This window comes from Cucumis sativus, chromosome 1, assembly GCF_000004075.3.
Source record: "Cucumis sativus cultivar 9930 chromosome 1, Cucumber_9930_V3, whole genome shotgun sequence".
Lineage (NCBI taxonomy): Eukaryota > Viridiplantae > Streptophyta > Magnoliopsida > Cucurbitales > Cucurbitaceae > Cucumis > Cucumis sativus.
In genome coordinates, this window is record NC_026655.2 from 13,480,824 (window position 1) to 13,493,987 (window position 13,164).

The following is a 13,164-nucleotide window of genomic DNA, read 5'->3' on the forward strand; positions in this document are numbered from 1 at the left end:
TCTACATCTATCCCTAGGATTAAGAGTTTAGCTACCTATACTTCACAATATAAAACACAAAACTCAATACAATACCCATAACAAAAATTCGAGGAGAAGAAAAAGAAAACGAAGAAGAAAATCTAGTGATTCGTATTATTATAATATTGTGTATAACAGTATGTGTTTTTTAATATTCTCTGTTTCCAGCTCCAGTGTACCAAAATATTATCACAAACTCCACAATCCTTCTCTTTCCAATCCCTAAACTAACCAATGAATCATATTCGCACGCTTGGTAGCCTTGTTCAAAATATTATATATTACAATTATAATAACTTGTATCCCCCCTTTTCAAGCCTAAAATGCAAAACCTTTCTTCCATTCTCTAAGGCATATTTCCTCTTCTTTAAGTTTGCATTCCAATTTTAAATTCCAAATTACAAATTTTAATCACAAAGGAAAAAAGGAAAATTATTACCTTTAGAAAGGGAAGAAAATGAATGAGTAACCATGAAGGATTTGGAAACGAATAGAGGTTTAGCGAAAGTGGAATGCGACAGAAGGACGGTGAACGTGTTTACTCGTTTTCGAATAGAGAATGTGTTTACACATTTCAAACGGTGAACAGACGGACGCAAATCAACGAAGGTGAAGGGAACGCAAAGCAGACGAACGGTGACGGACGATGAAGGCAAATGAAGAAGGTGACGCTGATGAACGCGAAGGGAAGTCTTTTTCGGCGATGAACGCAGATGAATGCACAGATGAATGCGAAGGGAAGGTTAGGTGAACGACGCTTTTGATTTCGGGTGGAGAAGGGACAAAGTCGCGGTGAATTAGGTTTAATTAAGAAAAGGGGAAGTGATCTAATTGAAACGTTGCGTTTTGTAAAAGAATATTAACACAATAATTTTTTTGGAAATTTCTTGACGTTTTTAAAACATCAAAAACAAATTAAAATTTCTTGAAGTTTTTAAAAACATCAATGATTTTTTAGAATTATCTTGACGTTTTAAAAAACGTCAAGAATTTTTTTATAAATTTCTTGACGTTTTTAAAACGTCAAAAAATTATTAGATATTTCTTGATGTTTAAAAAACGTCAAGAAAAAGTACATCTTACTTGACGTTTAATAAATGTCAAGAAAGTTGAAAATTGGCCTTTCATAAAAATTCTTGACGTTTTTTTATTTGAAATCACATCTTTCTTGACGTTTTTGGGAAAAAACGTCAAGAAAGGAAAACTACAACCGTCAAGAGAGCCTGTTTTTGTAGTAGTGATTTTGGGGACAAGACTGAGTGGGGAGTTGGGATTATAATTGCACAAAATGGAATTCACTCATTTCCTACTTTAGGGTAAGTAGATGAATGTTAGCTTAAATGGTGTCTCCAAAACTTGAACAAAGGGCTCGTACCCTCTCTATGACATGAGAGGGGTTTTTGTTTATTAGTAGGACCATAAACAAGTTGTTCATTAGAGGAGCACTGGTTTTTAAGGATTAGAGATAACATAGGGGTAAAGCGGTAAATTGGTCCAACTGGTGTTACAAACACTCGTGAAGGACTAACTTACTATTATTGGTCTATATCCGTGGACACATAAATATATTTTTAGTGAGAAGAGTTCAGTTGTGAGTCTTTAGTGGAGTGTACACAAAGCTAACAAATATTGATTAATGAGTTTAGCCAATTAATCTTAGATCGTTGTAGCTTCTGATCTGTAGGTCCATTAGGTCCCTTTCCTAGCTCGTAAAGGGTAATGAGATTTATTTGTATTGGTTGTAATTTAAAATGTTTAAATTTAACTTGGGAATTAGTATAATGTATAGTGATACATTATAATATAAAGTTTATCAAACTTTACTATATAAATTTAACTTTGGGATGATTCAAAATTAATTTATGAGAGATAAAATATTTGAATGAGTTCAAATATTAATTTAATGTGAATTGGATTCATATTTAAAATTATTGAGAGAAACTTATATTTGAATATGATTCAAATTTAATTTAAGTTAAATATAAGATAAATAATTTAGTGTTATTAGTTAATTGGAGAATTAATTAATAGTTTAGTTTAATATTATTTAATTAAATTCGATTTCATTAATTATTAACTAATTGATTAATGTTTAATTAATCAGTAGATTTGAAATATATATTAATTTAATTATTTATAAATTAATAGAATCTCATGATTCTCTTCTACTTCATTTTCTATTCCTAGAAGGAAAGAGAGTTATAATATCTAGAAGAAAACAATTTTCTTAAAAACAACACTAATGGTACTCTTTGTAATTTAAGCTCTCTTTGCAATGAACAGTCTTCAAAGTTTTTTTTAACGATGTTTCCAATGCTTTCCTTTCTCTCTCATGTTTAATAAAACCAATTTCTCTTAAAATCTATAGGGAGGCTACATCGTATCGAATTTCATACAACTGACGTGTTCATCGAGTTACAACAAGTGTCGCACAATAGTCTGTTCCGTGTTTGAAAAGTTGTGATTGTGACACGCTGCACATGAGGTTAGAACGAGACATGGCAAGGCAAGCCCTACGCGCACCTGCCAACTTCTGCCACAATATTTTGTACGCAAGCTAATGTCTTTGGCCTGTTTTTGTGGTTTTTGGAAATTTTAAGCAAAGTTTTGATATTTTTATGATCAACGGGAATTAAATGGAATTATTTCCCATTATTTTTCATTATTTTAGATCTGAAGGAGATCAAACAAGTTTATAAGCCAAGGGTCCAAGCTACTCTCTATAAATGACAAAAACGAGTTTAAAGTTGATTTCTAAACATGAATTTACTATCAAATGTTTCAAGCATGCTTTGATGTTTGAATATTTGAGAATACTAACTTATAAAGTATTTCCAAAGCATGAATTTAGAAACATTTTGGTAAACATGTTTTTATTGATGAATTTACTAATGAAAATTATAAGCAATCATGATTGTGCTAAGTTTTCAAAATGTTTAAGCTTGAAAATAATATTAGCATGTTTTAGTCTATACCTAAAATATTCTAAGATATATAGCAACCCTTCGGGAGAGATTTTCTTGTGCATAGAGGTCATTTGATTTGGATATTCAGTAAATACCTAGCTTTCCATCATTGGTATTAGATAAGAGATGAAGACTTCTAAAGATGCTTAGTTTCCCATCTCAAGGGACGAGAGCCTGTACGAATGCCTAGTTTTCCATCTCATTGTAGTTATAACGAGATAGGGCACAATTGATGCCTAGAGTTTCATCTCGTAAGTATCGTATCACGGGATAGGGCTTCTATGCCTAGTTTATTGTTTTTCGTCTCGACGATTCTAGGTATAGCAACTGAAAGGGAAAGTTTGAGATAAGTTGTTTGAGTTTGATTTCATTTATGTTAAGAGTTAATTGTTAAATACTTATTATTTCAAAACGATGTTTTATTAAACAATCACTCATTGGGCTATTTAGCTCACTCTTTGGATAAATATCCCCATATGGATTACGTTGTTTGGAAAATTAAACTGTGCTTTAGTACTTCAAAGAAAACTTCCCTCCCATGTCCTCTCACCTCATGTCTGCCCCATTTGTGTTGATAACATGAAAAATATTTAGTACCTTTGAATTGACTATGTCTTTGTATCGAAATGTTGGTTCCGTCTTCTCCAAACATTCAATATTTGTTGGGATTTTTTGCTCAATCAAGGCTTATTCTTCTTTGTTCTCGACCTGCTACCTATGATTTATGATTTTGTTTTGGACATATTATTTTATCGTTTTGCTTGGTTTTATATTTGTGGCTTTTGTTTTGTTTTGTTTTTTGTTTTTTGTTTTTTTTTTGTGAAAAGGAGACAACCTCTTTATTAATATTAAAATAATAATAATAATTAGACAAAAGCTCATAGTACAAGAGAGTTATACAATGAACATGTAACCATGGATCAGGGGGTGCACCTTGGCATCTCAACTAGGGAGAGGATTTCGTTATGACGGTGAATTATGAGTGGAAGCCTCGAAGGTGTAATTTGTGCCGGTCTTTTGGGCATTCTAGTGGTAAGTGTCCTAAGATTGTGGAAAACAAAGTTCATCGAGAGAAGGATGTGAGCAAGGTGGTTTCAAACAAAGAGGAGGATGGACAATTGTGTCTTGTGGATGTGGTGTTAGACTTTAAATAGTTGGAGGAAAGTAAGACTAATAGCTCCCCCATTAGGCATATTAAGGAAAAGGAGGTAGGTAATCGAGATGAAATTACTCGTTATTAGGAAGAAAAGAGAGTTGGTTTATGTTCGAGAGAAGGGTAAACGTGTGGATGTGATTATGCCTAACTCTTTTGGCAGCCTTATGAAGTTGGGTGAGGGAGACAAGTGGACCTTATCTATAGTGGATGACTCCCCTCCCCCCTTACAAGTGGATGATACCGCTATTGTTCTTAGGCGTATGTTATTAATCACCTTAAGATAATTTCAAAATATAAATATATTTTTAGTATAAGTCCTCACGTTTGACTCTAGACTCACCAAGAAACCTTATTTGGATATTACGAATATGACAAAATTAGTGATATTAGATGACTATCAAACGATAATCATAGGGTTATCAACTTTTAAATTTACTACTTTTAAAATTTAGAAAATGTAGTGACATGAGTCATGTGATTATAAATGTTTTTGTTATTTTTGCAGGGTTCCAAAGAAAAAAGAAAAAAGTAAGATGTGATTGATAATATGTGAAAAAAGGAAAAAAATTAAATAAATATAACTCGATATATCTAATTTGTTTAAAAACGACCCCATTTGTAATTTTTCTTTTCAAAAGTCACACAACATCTTTTTGGAAAGTTTTTTTAGAGAAGCATGCCAATACCTTCATCCTACGTATATAGATGTATTTATGAATAATTTTTAAAAGTTCAAAACAATTTTTTTTAACATTTCAAAGTTTAAGGTTATTTTTTTACACAAACTACAAAATTCAAAAGAATTTTTTTTGTAATTTAACTAAATACTGTTGTATGTATATATATATATATATATATAAATTAGTTATCTTTTTTAGTCCTATATTGTAAAAAAATATGATTATCGATTTATTGAAATCTAATTTGTAAATGGCTTAAAACATTTAGTTATTAGTAAGCAGCGTTATTATTTTAAAATAGAAAACAAAAATTAACATTATTGTTAAACCGAGCCATTCTCGAGAACATGAAATAGAATTGGATAGCTGCCATGCATCGTGTCTATGAATGTTAAGAATGAAACTATCGGTAGGGTTATAGAATAATCATTCTATCAGCCTCAATTATGATACAGGGTTTATGAAATAGAATTTTCTTATGTATTGTAATAGTAGAAGATTATTCGTCAGGAAGCAAAGCTTATAGCTTTGAAGAGTATCTAAAGGTTACAGAAGAGCAACCGAAAGCTTACGATCAGCTCCAAACCAATTTTCCAGCACAAAGCCAGAGTGGATCCCAAGTACAACGGGAAGGTTGTTAAAATCAAATCTCTTATGTCTTATTTCATAACTATTTAGTTTTGATCTTAACTACAACAATTTTCATTTTTTTCTAGGTGAACATTGTATGTGCTTAGAAATTAAGTGTTTTGAAAATTAGAGGTGAGCAATCACACTTAGAAACTAAGTGTAGAACCATAGAAATGTTACCCCATCGGTTCTAGCAATGCCTAGTTACCGCAGTTCATAACAAAGAAAGAAAAGAGGCTCGTAAATGCAGACCATAAAAAAGTGAGACAATCAACAATTATAAAAAAAAAACATATGCAATATGCATTAAAAAAAGCTCATAAAAAATACAGAGTCAAGTCAATTAGGTCAAGTAGAACATGTTGAGTTCCCTAGCTATTAGAGATTTTGGGGGAAAACATCGCTTTTGGCCTAACCAAAACTAGACCATCTATTTTTAGTGTTTTAAACATAACGTCAAGTTTGATTGAGGGCTTTGAAAAGAGGAGGAATCCTCCTCGATCCACAGTAGGGCGAAAACGAGGCTTGTTGTCACTTCGAAGGGAGCAGTCAAACTTAGCATTGAGTTTGATTTTTTTTTTGAAAAGGTAATGATAATATTATACAACAACAAGGTGGACCTCACAGCCTGAGGTCAAGACAAAAGAGCGAACAACACTCACAAAACAAGTAGTTAGACAAAACAACCCATAAGTACCCAAAACAACCCCACATCTCGGGAACAAGAACTAAAACCAAAAGAAACCAACTAGTGTTCCAAACATTAAAAGGACAAGAAAAGAGAGAAAGACAACAAAGTTAATAAAGAGAAGAGAAACCCCACACCCGAGGACAAGCAAACGAAAAGAACATTAAATAAGACCATGAACACCATCCGACCAAGAAGCAGCACACGCTTTAATACACGACCGAATGAGCTGGAATACAACCATAGGCTCCCGAACAGCACCTCCATGAAGACGATGATTTCGCTCCTGCCAAATGAAATAAATTGTAGCACACCAGAGAAGGCGCCACAGTTTTCTCCTCACACTCTTCCCAATACCCTGATTATAAATCCAAGATAACTCAACCCCCAATAACCGATTCTATGAGAAGATGACATAAGCAAAAGGATCCTCGACCAAATCTCCCACCCAAAATGACAAGAAAAAAACAAATGATCACGAGACTCATAGTTCCCTCCACAAAGCAAACACGATAAAGGAATCGACCTATCCCACCGACTTAACCTATCTCTAGTACTCAACCTATCCCTGATGGCCAACCAAGCACAGAAGGAGTGCTTAGGAATATTTCCCCCACCCCATAGTAAACCCGACCATCCAACCCTACTACTATGAGGACGAATAGTCTCCCACGCACTAGTGATCGAAAAACTATCACGACTCCCCGGCACCCAGACCCACCTATCCTCAACACTCGGACTCGGCCTCACTCCCTGAACCCTATCCCAAATGTCCATCAAATCCAAAGAAACAAGCGGCCACCTCCAATCACCATCCCGACCCATGAAATCCACCAGCCTCACATCCCACCGACTACCCGCATCATAGATCACCCTTCCCCAAACTGCTGGATAATCGGCCCACCCTGAATCCATGGAACCAACCACACTCTACACTTCCTTCCATTGCCCACCTCCATCTAAACATGAGCTTTAAGGATATCCCGCTTACGCAAGATTTCCCTAAAGCACCAAGATCGACCCACCCCAGCATCGATCTCCCACAGCGATCTCCCTTTAAGGATATAAGATTCCACCCAAGAAACCCACAAACTACCAGATTTAACAAGTAGCAACCATAATATCTTCAACGTGCTTGCTATATTCCAAGAAGATCCATCGCGAATATCAAGACCTCCTTCATCAAAAGGAAGACAAACCTCATCCCAGGCAACTTTAGCACCACTTCTTCCCTCCTCCTTACCTCTCCACAGATAAGCCCTCAAGATCTTATCAACGTCTCTGTGGACTTTCATAGGAAGCATGAACACACTAGCCCAATAAACCTGAAGGCTCCTAAGGACTGAGCGAACAAGCTGAAGTCTACCTGCAAAAGATAACACTTTAGCAGACCAAGACCGAATACGAATGGTAATACGCTGAATAAGGGGATCACAATCAGAGCTCCGCAATCTTCCAGAGAGGAGAGGAAGCCCAAGATAACGAATAGGGAGATGACCAATGGAAAAACCCATGTTAGCAGCAAGCCGAGAATCTTTCGAACTATTAACCCCCACAAGAAAAATTGAGCTTTTAGGAAGATTAGCAAACAATCCCGAAAGCTCACCAAACCTCTTAATAGTCTCTTTTATGAAACTCATAGAATGATTATCAGCAGTACAAAAGATCATTAGGTCATCTACAAAGTAAGATGAGTTAATCTGACCTTCTCACAAAACTGGTGGAATTGAAAATTCTGAGGTGGGCTGTTCAACATGCGAGAAAGCACCTCCATGACCATCACAAATAAGAACGGGGATAAAGGGTCACCTTGTCTAAGTCCTTTCCTCCCATGGAAAAAACCTTCCAACGATCCATTAATCATAATGGAGAACATCGGAGAGGTCACACACGCTCGAACCCAACTCATAAATCTTAAAGGCGTACCTATGGCAATCAGCAGGCCAAAGAGGAAATCCCAATTAACAGAATCATAAGCTTTTTGGAGGTCAACCTTCATAGTGCACCGAGGTTTACCTCTGTGCAAATGGTATGCCCCTACAAGCTCCTGACAAAGAAGAATATTGTCAATAATACTCCTCCCAGGGATGAAAGCTGGCTGATTTCCACTAACAAAAGAAGGAAGCCACACACGAAGCCTATCTGCCAATATTCTTGAAATGCACTTATAAATAACGCTGCAATAAGATATAGGGCTGAAATCCTCCAATCGATCAGCACCATTCCTTTTAGGAATAAGTGTAATAGCAATCGTATTCACCCCTTGAGGGAAGTAATTGGTCTCAAAGAAGTGTAAGACGACATCATAGAAACCCTCTCCAACCACCGTCCAAGCTCCTTTGAAGAAGCTAACTGAATACCCATCAGGGCCTGGAGCCTTTCCACCATCCATGGAGAACAGAACACGTCTCACTTCCTCCCTGCCAATAGGCGACTGGAGGGTCTGGCAACACTCCTCAGTCCATCTAAACTGAACAATCTCCTCAATACTAGTAGAGAGCTCTTTGTAGCTAATATTCTGAGAACCCAGACTATCTTTGAAATAATTCACTACCACCTGAGTCACCTGATCATGGTTAGTCAACCGATTTCCATCTGGGTCAATAACTGATCTCAAAGCATTGCTGCTCTGCCTTGATCGAACAGATCGATGAAAAAAGGCAGTATTCTGGTCATCTAGCTTCAACCATCTGATTTGCAACTTCTGGCGCATAGCGGCTTCCTCCATTCTAACGGCTGTCCAAAAGTTTACCGTGGCTAAGCTCGCGTGATTACTCGCCTCCTCCGACAAAGAGTTCGTCTCCATCTCTCTTTGAGCTCGGTCCATGGTATCATTGGCAAGACGAACATCCTCACTGATGGTCCGGATATGCCTACCAAAATGTCTGCGAAGAATCGACTTGAGATTTCTTTAGTTCCTCACAATATTCACAGTTGGAGAAACTCTAGTATCTTTGGTCCAAGCAGAGGACACAACATCCATAAAGGACGCTTCTTCAACCCAATGGTTAAAGAAACGAAAAGAGACCACTTGTTGGCTTCGCTGATTACTGGGATAGACAAGTATGGGAGAATGATCAGAAATACCCCACGGGAGGACGTTAACCCTCATGTTAGACCATGTACTAAGCCCCTCATCATTCACTAGGATACGATCAAGTCTATTCATCAAACCCGACCCATGTATCTTACTAGTCCAAGTAAACCAGTTCCCCTGGACCGCGGGTTCAACAAGGTCCGCCTCTCGAATAGCCATGTCAAACTCCTCCATATCCCCCACGTTCGAAGCACCCCGAAGGCTTCAGAGTGGAGTCTGATGGTGTTAAAATCACCCAAGACCATACCCGGTCCTCTCCAACCAGCAGAGATCTCAGCCATTCGCCTCCATAAAACACGTCTCTTGATATTACTATTAGAGGCATACACACACAGAACCTCTACCTTCTCCCCAGAGATCAAATCTGTTATTACACCAGAAATAAACTGGTCGACAACCTCGTTAGTCGTGAACACGAATCTGTTACGTTTCCACATAATCCACATCCGACCTACTCCACTATTGCTGTAGTTACTAATGAACCCCACGAATCACCAAATCTTCTAGATATCGAGACAAAGTTCTCCTCTCGAACTCTAGTCTCCAGGATGCAACAGAAACCCACCGTAGACACGGCTAAGAAGTCCTTCACCGCTCTACACTTTACAGGGCTATTAAGGCCCCGCACGTTCCACGTACACCAACTAACCATGAGGTCGTATGGGAGCTGCCTCTCCCATAGGAATGACATCACCTGTAGTACTCAAAAGGACCATAGAAGAGTCATCTACTCGTAAGGGAGGAGGGGAGCCATCCACTATAGATAAAGGCCATTTATCTCCTTTATCCACCTCCATGAGGTTGTTAAAGGAGTCAGTGATACTCACTTCCACCCTTTTCCCTCTGTCCCGAATAGAGATCATTCCCCTATTTTTCCTGTCCACTGGGGTAAATTCCTCCCGATTTACCTCCACCTTTTCAGGCAGTTTATGGGTAATAATTTCTCCTTCTTCCATGTGTTGGAAGGATTCCAACACAACATCTCCATACTCCCCACAATCTGGAACCACCTCTTTAGTAGGAACAACCTCTTTAACAGGAACCTCTTTACTTGCAGCTTCCTTTTTACTATCTTCATTGCCTCTTTTCTTAGGGCAGGTGTTCTGCGAGTGTCCAAAAGATCGACACAAGTTACATTTTTTCGTTTCCACTCATAAGTGACAGTTACAATAAATTCCTCTCCTCTAAGGTTGACTGTTACTTCGGCAGGCATAATACTGTCCACATTCAATTCCACACATATACGGGCATAAGAAAGATGACGCCTCTCTTTAGTAGCAAGATCAACTGAAAGAGGTTTTCCTATTGCACTCGCTACCACAGCCAAACCAGCATCCGTCCATAGCTCCAACGGAATCCTCCCTAACTTTATCCAAACAGGAACTGAATCAAAGACAAAGGATTCAGGAACTATACCTGGAGTCCATTTGCGGAGGAGCATAGGTTTGCCTCCAAGGTGCCATGGCCACGGGATAAGATCCACTCTATCGACTTCAGATGTTTGAATTGAAAGCAGATGAGCCCATTCTCCATCAGAGTAATTGTTGGCATTTCAATTCTACCCCAAATCTTCTCTATAAGACGATAGATGACTAGATACGCAATTTTGCATCAAGTAATTGGCTGACGAGGGAGTTCTCCCGCACTCTAACTCCTTGACTAATAACTTCTTCAAACGGGGTCACCACAATTTTCTCTCCCACGGTAGTTAGAGGTGTATAGGTCAAAGAGAAACCTCTTGTTGAGCCAAATAAGGAAGCCCATGAATTTTTTGCCTGCACTCCAGAATTATTAGATTTATGCACCTCATGCCCACGAATCGGAACAGGCGGCCCACCATTTGAATAGTACCAAACGGTTCTCTAATGGCTGGCCCATCATTCAAATGCCCATCAACCGGCCCAATCTTTGGGGCACTTGCAATAGCATCCAGCCCAGGTCCATATCCTTTGGCGCTGCAATTTGCCCAACATGCTGAACACTTGAAGCACCAACAGGTAAGCACTCCTTCTGTGAGATCCCAGTTTCGTGTGAGATGGACGGCCCATCATTCAACGATGGCCCATCAACCAGAGATCCATGACGAATTCCATTCGTAAATGTGTCCACACCATTCGGCTTCAGCCCCTTTACCGGCTCATTGGACTTCATCAAGTTTTCATTCAAAACAATCGGCCCACACGCCTTTGGGCCAACAATCTTCATGGACCATTTCCGCTCGGTCCATTTCCTGTATTTCGTTTTTATATGTATCACAGTTCACGTAAACCGGTTCGGGTCCACTCATGTCCGACCGTTTCTTCCTCGCAGAAATTAGGTCAGCCTTTACAGTCGCCGCCCTTCGGTCGTTCGCCGCCATATCATGTACGCGTTGAAGGCTTGACATCACGTTTCTTCACCTCCTCAACGTCACTGGATAATTTCTTCATCGTTTCATGCTTAGGACATCAACCCAACACCCGTGATGATCTTTTCGGCCCAATCTAGGAACACGAATGAACTCAAAAAGAATTAAATTCAACCGAGGAGATTCATGCGAGATCCCTCCAGCGAGTGAATTAAATCACGGTCTTCAAAGCAGAACTGATAGCCAATAAATCGATTCGTACCACACGCAATACTTTCAAGATAGTTCAAATCAATTCAGCTTGGAAACCGATTTAAACAATTTCTGACAGACGTTAATTCTCCCGAATCAAAAAGAATATCATTCGTAATGGTTCAATTGATCAATTGTAATAAATTTCAAATGGATACCAAATGACATTAGTTTTCACATTCAATCTGCCAAAACCGAACGAATTACCTTCGAATTTGATCCCTTGCTGACCGCAGCACTCACCAGTCGTTCGCCTCCTTCACCAGCTGAGTGAGAGAACTTGGAAATCCTAGAGAGACGCGTGTGAGGTACACGCACCCGAGATGAAAATTTTTCCTTTTTACTCTAATTGAGTTTGATTGAGGGCTTTGAAAGAAAATAATCCACAATAGGGGAAAACGAGGCTTGTTGTCACTTCGAAGGGAGCAGTTAAACTTAGCATTGAGTTTGATTGAGGGCATTGAAAAGAGGAGGAATCCTCTATGATCCACAATAGGGGAAAACGAGGCTTGTTGTCACTTCGAAGGGAGTAATCAAACTTTGAAACTAAGTGTAGAACCATAGAGAGATTACCCCACCGATTCTAGCAAGGCCTATTACCATATTTCATACCAAAGAAAGAAAAAAGAGGCTTGTAAATGCAAACCATAAAAATGTGAGACAATCAACAACTATAAAAAAAACATATGCAATATGCATTGAAAAAAGCTCATAAAAATTAGAGAGTCAAGTCGATTAAGTCAAGTAGAATGTGTTGAGTTCCCTAACTATTAGTGCTTTTGGGGGAAATTTTCACTTTTGGCCTAACCAAAACTAGACCACCTATTCTTAGCGTTCTAAACATAGCATCAAGTTTGATTGAGGGCTTTAAAAAGAGAAGGAATCCTCCCCAAACCACGGAAGGGGGAAAATGAGGGTCTTCACTCTGAAGGGAGCAGTCAAACTTAGCATTGAGTTTGGTTGGAGGCTTTGAAAAGAGGAGGAATCTGATAGACCCCCTATATTACATCTGTACAGTGGAAGAGGGACAAAGAAATTAAAAAAAAATATCACGTGCACATGAATAGCATGTGAGGGTTAGTAAAGGGAAGGGTTAGTTACCTTATTGTTAGTATAAATAAAAAGTAATCGTGGGCGGGAAAGTTAGGTTTTGTTTGAGAAAGTGAATTTCTATTCTTCCTTGAGAGAGAGGATAACAGGAGAGGGATTTCATATTGTAATTAGGATTTCATTCCTATTCTATCATTAATAATATAGTAGCAATTTCATTCCAAGACTGGTTTCCATCAAATTGGTATCAGAGCATTGATCTCGGGCAAGAAGAATG

The 13,164-nt window shown here is 38.3% G+C and overlaps 1 protein-coding gene across 1 annotated transcript; it reads right to left on the reverse strand.

Moving 5' to 3' along the window:
• Positions 1-9,052: 9,052 nt before the first annotated feature.
• On the reverse strand, positions 9,053-9,412 carry LOC116404083. The gene has a single exon (XM_031886285.1). The coding sequence runs from the start codon at positions 9,410-9,412 to the stop codon at positions 9,053-9,055; it is 360 nt and encodes a 119-aa protein (XP_031742145.1).
• Positions 9,413-13,164: the final 3,752 nt, after the last annotated feature.

Bases quoted from the DNA above. Each gene is read 5' to 3' on its own strand.
- LOC116404083 (XM_031886285.1), bottom strand. From the start codon at position 9,412: ATGGAGGAGTTTGACATGGCTATTCGAGAGGCGGACCTTGTTGAACCC.